Raw genomic sequence first — 12,994 nt, 5'->3', positions numbered from 1 at the left:
AAACACATACACATACCTAAATTTGTATAGACAGACAATCTACAGGGTAGAACAATAAAGTTGTCACTCTAAAGAAAACACTGCAGCTTTATTTTAAAAGTTAAAAAAAAATCAATTTAGGTAACTTGATTATGTAGTACAGCTGATATCTATTCAATGTAGCAGTCTTCAGCCTAAATCACTGCCTTGATAGAGGTCTGGAATAGGGAACATGCCTTTTCCACAAGCGCCGGTGGGAGTTCGATGAATACTTAACGGATGGCAATGATCAGGCTGGCTTTGGTATTGTGGGCGGTCACATCAATGATTTTCTCGCCATATGACCAAACAAAGTACTCTAGCGGGTTTAGGTCAGGGAAGGAGGGTGCCAGTGAGAGAAGGGAACAAAGTCGTAGTACTCCTTCTCAAACCAAGCCTGGGTCTCTTTGGACTTGTGGGCTGGCATCGAGTTTTGCTGCCATTTCCAGAGTCTGCCAGCGCCCACTTGATTGCACCAGGGGATCACCACACTCTTCAGCACATCCAGGTAAACTTTGGTGTTGACTTTCAAGCCGACTTCAAAGATGTGAGGTGGCATGATGTGGTCCTCACTTAAGACCATAATCGTGGCTGGAAAATTTGTTTCCATCCCCTGGGCATGCCCTCAAGTGTTAAACTGTCTGAATTTGCATTTTGAGGGTGCTGGCAATGGTCCTGTTGTCATAACTTGGATCAGTAGAGAGCATGAGTTGTACAGCGGTAGATCTTCGATCTTGATCGTTGAACATTGCGTCACTTTCAGACATGATAGAAGGCTCCTATCGTTCTTGGAATTTGTACACAACTAGCCAATTAGTAGATAGTCTATAAGAAAAAAAAAAAAAGAAAACAGTTTTTCATAAAATCGGCTTCTCTAGAGCAACAATTTTATTGTTCCATTGTACTGAATAAAAGGCATTACTAAAAATATAGGTACAATACTTTTTTATTAAAAAATATAAAAACATACAAAAAATTAATGTTCAGTTTAAAAAAAAGTATTAAAAAAAAAATGATTTGCTAAGAAGAATGAAAAATTCAACAAGTTCATCTGATGAGATATGAACAATCACATTAAGAGAATGAAATAATTTGGATGGAATTTTTAGGTTCATTAACATTAAAAATATTTCCATTATTTTTTATTTAATGAATTTGGTGCTTGTCCAGAATTGCCCCATATGGAAAAATAGAAATAATGAAAAATCTGAAAACTAGAAAGCCAAATAATGATGTGATTTTTTTTTATTTCTCCAAAATCTCTGCGCCTGTTTTACAAATATTTTAGTGGAATGTGCTCTGATGAACTCGTTTGACTTGTGCCCCCTCGATGTAGATATCCCCGACAAACCCACTTACCAACAAAATCACACCTCTTCACTGTTGAGGCCCCTAAATGCCAGAAAGCTTTCTACTCTAATAGTTTCTTACCTCAAACAGTTAGACTTTGGAATTCCTTTCCTGCTACCTGCTTCTCTGACTGTTCTGATATGCAGAAGTTTAAATGTAACGTAAACCAACATCATGCTAATCTTTTGTAGGCATGGTCCCAAATAGTGGCCCCTTATGTTCAAGTGGCAAGATACTTTGCTCGGGGTGAATGTGAGTAAAAAAAAAAAAAAAAAAACATAAATAAAGAATAAAAAGTTTCTATCAGGTTTTGACATTTTTTTCTTTTTGTAAATCATAATTTCCGTTAGAGATATAAAATCCCTCGTGGATAGCAGTCCATGAAGGTGTTAGTCACAGTGGATTTAAATGTCTTGCACCACTCGTGGCTGCACGATATGAGTTAAGAAAAATATCTTGTGGCATAAGACATTTAAACCAATCATAATTAATACCTTCACGGACTACTACCCATCCATCCCATCCATAGCCTTGAGCCCTTGGAGGGGCATAGGCCATCCACAACTTTGGAGAGGCTTTTGTAGCAAGTTCTTTTTTCGGGGTGAGGGGGCTGGCCTCACACTCAACCTTCCCAGAAGGTACATACAGCACTTAGCCTTCCCAAATGGTCACCCATCTGGTACTGGTCAGGCTCAATGTTGCTTAACTTCGCTGATCTGGCAAGAACTGGTGTGTCAACGTGACTGTGCCATACGACTACTATCCGTGATGGATTTTAAATCTTCAATAGGAAAGACTAAAGTCGGAAGCTCGTTTATTCTTTAAGAAATAAATCATTTATTTTAGAGAAAAGAAAACACATTGTTATTTGGTTTTCTAATTTCTATACTATGATTCAAATATAAAAAAATGTTTTTAAAGTTCCAATAATTTTCTCATAAAAGAATCTCTATGATGCACATACCCATGAAGAAAGAAAAATGTTGTACACCGAAAATTACATAAATTGATCAAGTTTTTTTATTTTTATAAAGAAAATCATTTTTAAGCTTATTTGAATTATATTCCAATACCTCTCTCCACATTAAGAACGGCTAAAATCTCAATTCGGAGTCATTTCTCTTTTCTTCAGACTGTTTTCAAGATGACATCGCAATATTGTCACTCGTAGTTTAGCTTTAAAATTTAATTTTCCTATTTAAAAATAAAACTACTTGATCAATTTATGTGATTTTTGATGTACAATATTTTCTTTGTATCACGGGTACATACAAATTTTTCTTTACTTTTTTTTTTTTTTTTTTTTTTAAAGGAGGTGGGGATTCTGGACAAACACCACAGATTTATATAGTCTATAATTCGGTCAGTGAGAACTTCCTTAGAGCATAAGTTATTAGGCAGAACAAGCTAAGATCTTTAAATAATGAAAAATGTATTATTTTTTGGAAGAACGTGAAGACAAGAATCGAATAATGTGGGAACGCAAAATTTTGGGATTTTTTTCCCTCAAAAAATTATTTAAAAAATTGACATATTTTTCACCATTCCCCAAAATTTGGCTCCCTCCACTTCAACTGTGTCCTGAAGAAAGTTTAACTGAAACATAGTCTACAGCAGCCATTAAAAAAAAGAAAGACAAAAAAATTACCTGAGTGATCAATTATGGAAATAAGAATCCAACATGTTTATTTAAATAGATAGAGACAAACCTTAATTTCCATAGCCATACTGCTTCTAAATTTTTAGAAATCTGAGCAGATACATATAGCTAATCTTCAGCATAATTGGCAAGCGGAAGATTAGTTACATTCATCATCTTCTTGGATTCCTGGAAATCTGAAAATCATATGGCTATGAAACTTAAGGTTTCTTTCTACATTTCTAAACTTTTGAGATGAGGATTGATAATTTGGATTATTTGAACTACTGTTTTCGTCTTTGCACAACATTCCAGCCAATATAACTGCCAACCTTCTTCAGGTTTATCTTGTCAGACTCAGGGGATCTTTCTGTCGAATACAGGTATCTGCATGGAATTTTGAACAGAACACTTTATTTAATTCATGGGAGAAATATGTTCTCATTCCATCAGCCATGACTGGGTAGAAGTCTTAAGAAATTTGCAATTGCATTCTCCGTATTGTCCACACTGAGGATTGAGCCTTCTGAAGGTTGAAGGTCCAATTTTTAGTGCAGATGATACGGAGAATGCTTTTTCTTGGTTATGGATGACAAAACAGGAGCATGCTACCCCCATGGATTAAATAAAGAGTAGTTTGAAATTCTATGCAGATTCCCCGAGTTTGACAGAAAGATCCCTAAGTTTGTCAAGATGCACCTGAGTTCTTCTTTGTTATTGTAACGGAATTCAAAAATTGAAAGATTAAATTTCAAGTGAAACCAATGGTATCTATTAAATTATCATATCACAGCAATGGAAATATCAAAAAAAAAAAAAAAAAGAAAAAAGATACAATATAAAATTAATTATTAATGAAAACAGTTTTCAAAGACAGCGAAAATTAAGTTTTGCTAAATCGGTCAAAGGTTTCCAGTTTTCAGAAAATATTTACCTACCTTTTGTTACAATTCAAACTCTTTGGTTCCTTTTTTTTTTTTTTGCAAAACACAATTTTCACAAATTATCTTCAAAAACTATTTTTATCAATAATTAATTTTCTACCTTATCGTTTATAATAATTTTTGGATATGTTCATTACTGTGACATGATAATTCAGTAGATACTATTAGTTCCACTTGAAATTCAATATTTCAAATTTTGCTACAATAATGAAGAACTGAAGACTGAAAGGTTACATGGGCCAAAATGTTGTGCAAATAGAACTCAAGATGAGAAAAGTAGTCTGAAGAATTAAAATAATCCTAAAGTTCCTTCATTAAGACTTGATTATACCTATTACTTTATATATATAACAAATAAATGACAAAAGTCTATATTCCAAATTTCAAGATATTGACCATCTTACCATTTATTCCTTCATGTTGACATGCACAATTCTTGACAGCATCTGTTTCATAGCACAAAATCATTGAATTCATTGATTGATATAATAATTGAATGAACGATTTTGTGCTATAAAACAGGTGCTGTCAAGCATTGTGCATGTCAATATACTCAAAGGAATAAATGGTAAGATGGTCAACATCTTGAAATTTGGAACATAGACGTTTGTCATTTATTTGTTATATGCTCTGTAATCACATCGAGCTTCATAAATTAAAGGATTGGTATAAATAAAAGGTGAAATATAATTGAAAAAACATATTTACACACACACACACACTTTAATTCCAAATGTTGTTCATATGTTCATTGTGTATATCTGTTGACAAGATGAAGAAAACATTTAAAATGTTGATGACAGTTCCTATTTACTTGTCTCCCCGCGAAGGTAGAGTTAGACAATGGTCAGTTTTTAATGTGGGGAAAGTCCAGCTCTCCCAAAAGAGAGCACTCTGGATTAAAACAAAAAATAAATATTGCCTCAGTCTAGAAGGATTTTTCATGTAATGGTCGAAGACAGAAAACGTGCAGTGCAGTTTCAGGATAGATATTACACTTTGCTTCAAGCCAACCTGTCTTCAAAGTTATCAATAATAACCCTAACCTTTAGAATATCACAGGTTCTGAAATCAGCTTCTTTTTTGGCTGAAATAAAGTTTTATCTTTTTTGATAGAATGTTGCACATAACGCCCACTCATAGTTTGGGAATGTGACAGCTTTGGATCAAAATAGTGCCATAGTTCTTTAAATTCTTTGATGTACTGTTGTACTACATGAGGTTTGTTTGTGATAAAAATATCTTCCTGGTTTCCAGTGACAGCCTTTATAGTCCAATTGAAAGATCCTGTCAAGATGATCTTCTCGTCAATGATAGCGAACTTGTGGTGCATGAAGTAAGGCAAAGAATCAGTACGTACTTGAATACCTAGAAAAGAAGAAAAACAAAACATTTATTTACGAGTGTTATAGCTTGATCTTGTACCACACATGAGTGGATTAAAAAATCAGATGCAATAGAAGTTCAGTACTCTGAGAATAAAAAAGGGAGCAGACTCAGAATTTTTAGAATATGACTGATGGGTAAAGTATTTCTAAATGTGACAAGATTGCATGTATGGATGTAGATTTTTTTTATATAAGGAAAACAACAATTTGCATATCGCCATAGCAACAAGTGGAACAATAAACCCTCACCATGTAACGGACTCTGAAAAGGTAAGGGCCCAGAATCAATTCAGCATCCTGTTCACTGTCCTGAGCCAGATTTTGAGTCGACCACCGTAACATTTCTTCCAGCCTGGTGGCGGTGCTGGATCAATGATTTCACAGATGAAGTCACCTGGGTGTCATCAAAGTGTGTGACCAAACCAATGAAGGCATCTAGCAAAGAGAAATTTTTTATAAGGAGTGGATCTTTCAGCGAGTGCCCAATGTTTTAGATTGATTGATTGTTTGGTTTAATGGCCTGTCTACAGCTGCATGGCCATTTAAGGCCAAAGAAGTGTTTTTTTTTTGTTTTTGTTTTTTGGAGGGGGGGATCAGTCTTAATAGAATAGGTATTCTTTACTTTTTTTTTTTTTTTTTTCATTTTTCTTCCTTTGAAGATTGTAATGCTGGGTATGGGGCAGCCAAACCAGCTGCCAACATTGCCTCGCTTTTTATTGAAACCAACCGAGAGCTTTTTTTAGTATCCTCGCTGTTCCCTTAAGTGCAATTGTCTGGATCTCTTTTGCACCTGGTTCACCAGGAATATTAGTAAGGTAGGACTTCAGGTTCTTCTTCATAAGCCCTGTGGCACCTATGATAACTGGTATGATTGATATCTCCCTAAGATTCCAGTTTCTTTTCATATCGTACATGAGACTTTGGTATTTGGTCTGTTTCTCTCTTTCAGCTCTGTTCAGGCTGCCATCATTAGGAACACTCACTTCAATCAAGGTTGCAACTCTCTCTGACTTATTCCATATAACTATGTCAGGTAAGAATATGATTGATAGGTAAGGTATTTCTTAATGTGATAAGATTCAAATATTCACAGATGTTGAGTTTTTTCATTTTTATATAAGAAAAACAAAATTACCTGCATATCACCATGGAGACAAGCAGAATGATAGGCCTCCACCATGCACAACTTCCTCAACAACCTGGGACTGTTAATGACGCACCACACCATGGACCAATGTGAATTGACTTTGATTTATTGTAGCATTTTCAAATGTTAACACAACCTGGTTGCACATGTCTGTTATGCAAGTGCACACATGTTTTCACTCGTAAGCAATCAAGTAAACAAATCAACAAAACAAAGTCATTTTACATATACTGTGCAGTTGCTGGTTTTACTTCTTTGATTGTGGCTTTTCTATGTGTGAGACGTGATTCCTCATTATTATTGATCGTTTGCTTAACTTAAGATAAATCTATTCATGCATGGAAACACAACGGAGACTTGTTGGCTTTCAAAGATTTCGTTCATGTGCCGAAATTCATGCTGGTAACATAATCTCAACTTACTGGCGTATATATAACATTATGAGTGTCTCTTCGTCACCTCTATTCGTGGAAATGACGTGAAACTTCTCATGACCTGCCAAGCCACCAAAACATCTGATGAAACTTCCTAATAATTGCATGTTGATTTTGAGAAGGGTCATTTTATTTCTAAATTTCTTTTTAGTTAGTTATCATTTAAACACAGTAGTGTTTGAATATATGGTTAAGTGGCAGTTTTAGTTATTTAAAAATGCTTTTAAGCTTCACCGTTCCCTTATTTTTCGACCAAATTTCAAACAATTATCACAGTTTATAGATCACCTTCTCAGCTATTTTATGAAAAAAACATTTTCAATTTCCGTTCAGTAAAAGTTATGATGAATTTTCTGATGTTCAAGATCGTAAAAAAATGTAAGGAGGTGAGCAACGTTTTTTATGACTGGTTTCCATAGCAACCACGTCACTTCAGTGACTACTGTTGCTACTAATTCACTGCTGTCACGAAAAGAAAAGTAACAAGCGAAACAGAGAGAATGAAAGCATGAAAGAGAAATAATTGGGGGATTTTACAGAAACAAATGAGTGCCGTACATTGTTATTATTACATATGTGTATGTTATGTTTATGGGGGCAAGAAAATAAGACTGAAATTAAACAAAGAACAAGTGAATTTATTGGAAGCCTGGAAAAATCATGGATTACAATAGAAAAATGCGAGCATGAAAAGTAATATGGTTAAGCTTAAACATGGAAAAGTAAAGGATTAGTTGTTAAAACTGAAAAAGAAAAGGACAAGATAGTAAAAAATATAAATTTATAACTTAAAATATTGCAGCATTAAGAATTTTTTTAAAATTAAATTTATAACATTATATAATCAATTTTGCAGTGTCACAAAGCATCAAAATGATACAGATCTCGTGAGAAATTGTGAGGCAATATCTGATAATGCAGGAAAAATTTTCAAAACGCAAAACCCACCATCAGTGATGGTCTCGGCAACAATTTCTGAAAAAGGGACATCTCTACTTGTTTTTCTCTTTCAAGAGGTCAAGATTAACAAAGAACGTTGAGGACATTTTTGAAGGTGCACTAACCCCATGGTCTAATTCTGTGCTTGGACTCTCCAACAAGATGGTGCGACAAGCATAACTGCTCATGTAACACAGCAGTGATGTAGAGACAATTTCGTCCTGGATCAACAAAGAAGAATGACCTCCCTAATCACCTGATCTTAACGCGCCTGATTATTCTTTGTGGTCAATCCTGGAAAGTGAAGCCTGCTCTTCTACTTATCAAAATATTGAAGCTTTTCAAATAAAATCAAACAAATGCTAGGAGAAAATGGCAATAGACATTGTGCGTGCTGCTATATGAAATTCAGACAGGTGGAAATTTTTTAATCGGTTTTCATCCGGAAAAAAAGGGCTGCTAAGAGTCAAAATTGAAAAATTGGTACGTTGGGGTCATCGGATTTTTATCTGTTTGTCAACTGTTTCACGAATGCGCATGCGCGAATGGTTCACATGACAGATTCTTTATGTTAAAAATACGTAGGTTTGAAAATGCTTTTTAAAGATCTTGTCAAGTGGCCTAATGGTTCTCGTACTTGACTTAATGTCCTTAGGTTTTGATTTCGATCTCAGCTAGAGTAATATATATATATATATATATATATATATATATATATATATATAGTAAAAATATTTGCTAAAACTTGTTTTGTTTTATTCCATCGTGAATTTTCCATTATAGCTATTTCATTAACAGGTGGGCTGGATGTTACATTTAATATCGAGCAACACCAGGTACATCTTCCAGTATATATATATATATACATATATGTCGCAGTTTCAATATCACCGCCTCCATTTTTCTTTCTTTCTTCGCTCCCGCTGTTCTCTTCGCCTTCCCTTACCTCAAACAAAGGACGCGATTGGCTAACATGAGCTAAATATATGAACATATCCAGGTTCAGTGAATACATTCACATTCCCTTTCTTTTCATCGACTTTGCTACACACATCGGAATTCAAATATATCGAACAAAACAGGCAATTGACTTTTTACTTTTAAACGAAATTAATTTAAATGGAATCAACAAACTCCCAATCTACTTTTGATTGCATAAATTTTGTTCTGAAATTAATTAGAGTCGTTTGTTTGTCTTATTGGGAGCGACGCCTCTAACATCATGCTGGCCAAATGAATACAGCCAGCCTTGGCCCAACCAGGCAGTTCTGACTGGGTGCCATACCTGGCCGGGGTAGTAGGAGGAGGCTCCCGAAGCGACGACTGATGCTACCAGTCACATCGAACGAACCCACCTGCCGAAGGATTCCCAGCAACATCAGCCGTCTCAGCAGCTGTTCAAACAGCCCTTATCAGGGCTAAACAACCAGCCCTTATCAGGGCTAATAAGTTTTTCTACTAATGCGATTCACTACTGCTTACCTCCCAAGACTCACCAGCAGCGAACTTCACTCCCAGTCTACAGGGCTTCCAGCTCACTCCAGCGGCTTCCTGCTTACTCCTACAACTATTCTGCAACCTTGCCTGCACCTCACTCCTCCGGCCTGCTACCTCGCTTGCACTTGACTCCCTACCAACCACCCGTTCCTTAACACTGATCCTCCATTCTCAGTGTCGTCTGTTCCTTAACACTCACCCCTACGTTCTCAGTGTCGTCCGTTCCTTAACACTCACCCCTACGTTCTCAGTGTCGTCCGTTCCTTAACACTCACCCCTACGTTCTCAGTGTCGTCCGTTCCTTAACACTCACCCCTACGTTCTCAGTGTCGTCTGTTCCTTAACACTCACCCCTACGTTCTCAGTGTCGTCCGTTCCTTAACACTGACACCCGTGTTCTCAGTGTCCACCGTCCGTTCCGGATTGCCCTGACATCCAGCCGATTGTTCCAGACCCAGCGAGAGCAACCTTGGACCACGCTACGACTAGAGTACCTGTTCCAGATCTCCAGACCTTAGCCTCCAGTGACGTGTGACCTTCCGGACAACCAACATCTAAATCATACGATTTTTCACTTCCTTTGCAAAAATAAAAGGCGAACCCTCGTCTTTAACCAAACAACCTGTGTCTGTCATTCTTCTTTGCCTTTTTGCTGTTTACTTTTTGCCCGTGTCTACCTTGTTAGTTCTTCGGTCGATTGTCTCCAAACGATCGGCTCCGCAACATATATATATATATGTTGCGGGGTAATATATATACATACACTGCCCCTATTGCTCTGCTTCTATAAAGCAGGTGCATTGAGCTCAATTCTGTATGGTATTCGTTTTTTTATTTCGAAACAGCTTTAACACATTAAATAAAAACAGCATATATTGAAATCAATAGCATTTTCAAAATAAACATTCATCATCATATATATATATATATATATATATATATATATATATATATATATATATATATATATATAGATAGATAAGTTTAAGGGTTAAATTTTAAATCTGGATTAAAATATGTATAAATAATTTATTGTTTGAAGCAAGGGTTATATGGAAAGAATTATATTCTTTTCCATATATTCCTTGCTTCAAACAATAATCTACAGAATTTAATTTTAATCCTTAAACTTATATTTGCTCTATATTTATATATTGAGCTTAACCTTTACGTCTTGAAAATATTATATCACTCTAATATTTAATAAGACAATTCACTTGATTATCTGTGATTTAACTCTCTCTCTCTCTATATATATATATATATATATATACACACACACACACACACGCGTACAAGAAGTGAACTGTTTAGAAAAACATAATACTCGCATGCACGTGTCTCAGTTTCTTTCCGTTTTTTCCCTTCATTTTTTTTTAAGGAGTTTAACGTTAATATCGGGCAACAGTAGGTACATCTTCCTATATATATATATATATATATATATATATATTGCCTCTATACACTAATTTACTTCGAATTTTTGAAGAAGCTGTTTAGGACGGCGATCTCATAATTCACTTTTTATTTTACAACTCAGTATGTGATAATAATCTTAAAACGCACACATACAAATCAACAACTTATTGCCTATCTCGCATTTTTTTTGGAAAAAAAAAAAAAAGTTAAATTTTCAGATTAGGTCCACCTCCACCTCCACAATTTCTTTTAAATGACGACTTTTTCAGGTTTTCGACTATGCTGAATCGCATTGAAATTTTGCAGAAATAAGTAGTTATCGAGATATAAAAAGTTGTTTTATTCATTATATTCTCTGGCGGCTATCTTTTTTACGCGAGTGCGCGCGCGCCATAAACAAATCTACGCGCGTAACAAAGATGGCCGCCCAAGAATATAATGCATAAAACAACTTTTTATATCTCGATAACTACTTATTTCTGCAAAATTTCAATGTGATTTCCGTACTCAGCATAGTCGAAAACTTTTAAAAATCGTCATTTAAAAGAAAATTGTGGAGGTGGAGGTGGACCTAATCTAAAAAAAAAAAAATACCTTTTTTTTTTTTTTTTTTAAACTCTAACCCAAGTTTTAGGTTTAGTTTGGTAAATGTCGGATTGTTTAAGTTCCAATTTTGTAGAAGCACAGTTATTTTTTGTTGATAAAAACAAATAATTGTGCTGTTAACTATTCTGCACTTTTACATAAATTAATAAATAATAATAATCATAAAAAAAAGAGGATTATTGTTCCTCCTAGCTTCCGTATAAACGCGATTAATAAACCAACAATTTTAAGAATGAACTTACCGCAACTTCGAAGTTTCCAAATGAGCGAGTTATTGATATTTTCAAATTCGGAATCCGTAATCACTTTAACTTCGGCTGCCATTTGATTAAGTCGGATGAGAATGTCGACAAGATCGTTGCAGGTGAGGGTGTAGACACAAACGTAGATAGAGCGTCGGACCGACCCCAACAAAGTGAACAGTTTTCCGAGGGACGTTTCCTCTTCGTTGTGGGAAAAATGGCATTCAAAAGTCGTACAGCCATAGTCGTTCACGTAAAAGGCCTTGCAGGCAATCACTTTATCTGGGAAAAACAACACGCGAGTGTAAGAATTCTTGTTTCGGGCTAATGCTCGCCATGTGTTCCGACATCTTATTTTGTACAAACGGTAAGAGAAAAATGCAAGCGTGCCCGTCAACAAGCCAACAAAAAAGGATGTTTTTTCTTCTAACATCATAACATGATACTAAAAAAAAAATATTTAAAAATACAGCTATTCACTTGGTGATGTGGATACAGTTTCGTGGCTTTCTTGCAGAGAAATAAAGGGTTAAAAATTAAAATACGTTGTGAAAAACGAAGTAAAATAAACGTTAGCTGCTTAGTTTCAATTTTATTATGACGCGACGCTGTCAGTCCTATTTACGATTCCCTTATATTTTCGTACGGATGGCCAGACGGACAGAGAAGCGTAAATGCGTATTATTCTAACTGTACACCCTATGCTAGTTCAATCAAAAAGTAAAATGAGATTTTATGATGAAATACTACCCCCCCCCCCGTTACATTATATTAATACGTATAGAAAAGTTAGCCCCCACTTTTTGAAACTCAGGAAAGTACATATTTCCTAGAATTTTAAACGTTATTTTCATTAAAACTATTAGTGCTAATTTTAAAGGTTTTTTTTAGGGTAGAAAGATGCTGCACCTTTACCGTTTTTGGTTCTTGTACGGTTTAATCAAGGCATTTAAAAAACTGAAAATATGGAGGGGGGTTATATTGTACGTACTGGTTATAGGGCAGGATTGGAGTTCAGGTGGCGACTAACCTCGAACCCAAAACAATCCAAACCAAAAACGAAAGGGACACATATCTCGATTCACCGGGTTGTATCCATGGAAACAGTGACCATCGTTCAGTTTACAAATAAGCTGAACTTATTTTTCAAAATTAAACAATATAAACAGAATTTTTTTATTTTATTTTAAACAATATTCTAAATTTCTTTTAATATTGACCTATTTTAATATTAATCTTTTTCTTTATTGAAAACGTATCGTTAAAAGGCATTAATTTAAATTCAATTTTAGTGATATTTATCACTCCGTTGACGTCGCGCACGGATGTGTATCGTTTTTGTTTTGGTTCGAGGGTAGTCGCCATCTAAAC

At 35.2% G+C, this 12,994-nt stretch overlaps 1 protein-coding gene across 1 annotated transcript; it reads right to left on the bottom strand.

Annotated features, from left to right (window-relative positions):
• Window positions 1-946: 946 nt before the first annotated feature.
• Window positions 947-12,366, bottom strand: LOC145286165 (uncharacterized). Its single transcript, XM_080134943.1, has 2 exons — window positions 11,624-12,366; window positions 947-5,319 (listed from the first exon to the last, which is right to left on the bottom strand). The coding sequence occupies exons 1-2, from the start codon at window positions 12,057-12,059 to the stop codon at window positions 5,000-5,002; spliced, it is 756 nt and encodes a 251-aa protein (XP_079991069.1). The 5' UTR covers window positions 12,060-12,366; the 3' UTR covers window positions 947-4,999.
• Window positions 12,367-12,994: the final 628 nt, after the last annotated feature.

This window comes from Euprymna scolopes, chromosome 10 (assembly GCF_053919585.1).
Source record: "Euprymna scolopes isolate OS-2025 chromosome 10, ASM5391958v1, whole genome shotgun sequence".
Lineage (NCBI taxonomy): Eukaryota > Metazoa > Mollusca > Cephalopoda > Sepiida > Sepiolidae > Euprymna > Euprymna scolopes.
The sequence above is the reverse complement of the archived record's forward strand: the minus strand, read 5'-3'. Positions and strand labels throughout refer to the sequence as shown.

What these genes read in the sequence shown, in the direction of transcription:
- LOC145286165 (XM_080134943.1), bottom strand. Translation starts at nt 12,059, where the DNA reads ATGATGTTAGAAGAAAAAACATCCTTTTTTGTTGGCTTGTTGACGGGC. An exon ending in TTGGAAACTTCGAAGTTGCG is followed by an intron (nt 5,320 to 11,623) that starts GTAAGTTCATTC and finishes CTTCTTTTCTAG; the next exon opens with GTATTCAAGTACGTACTGAT.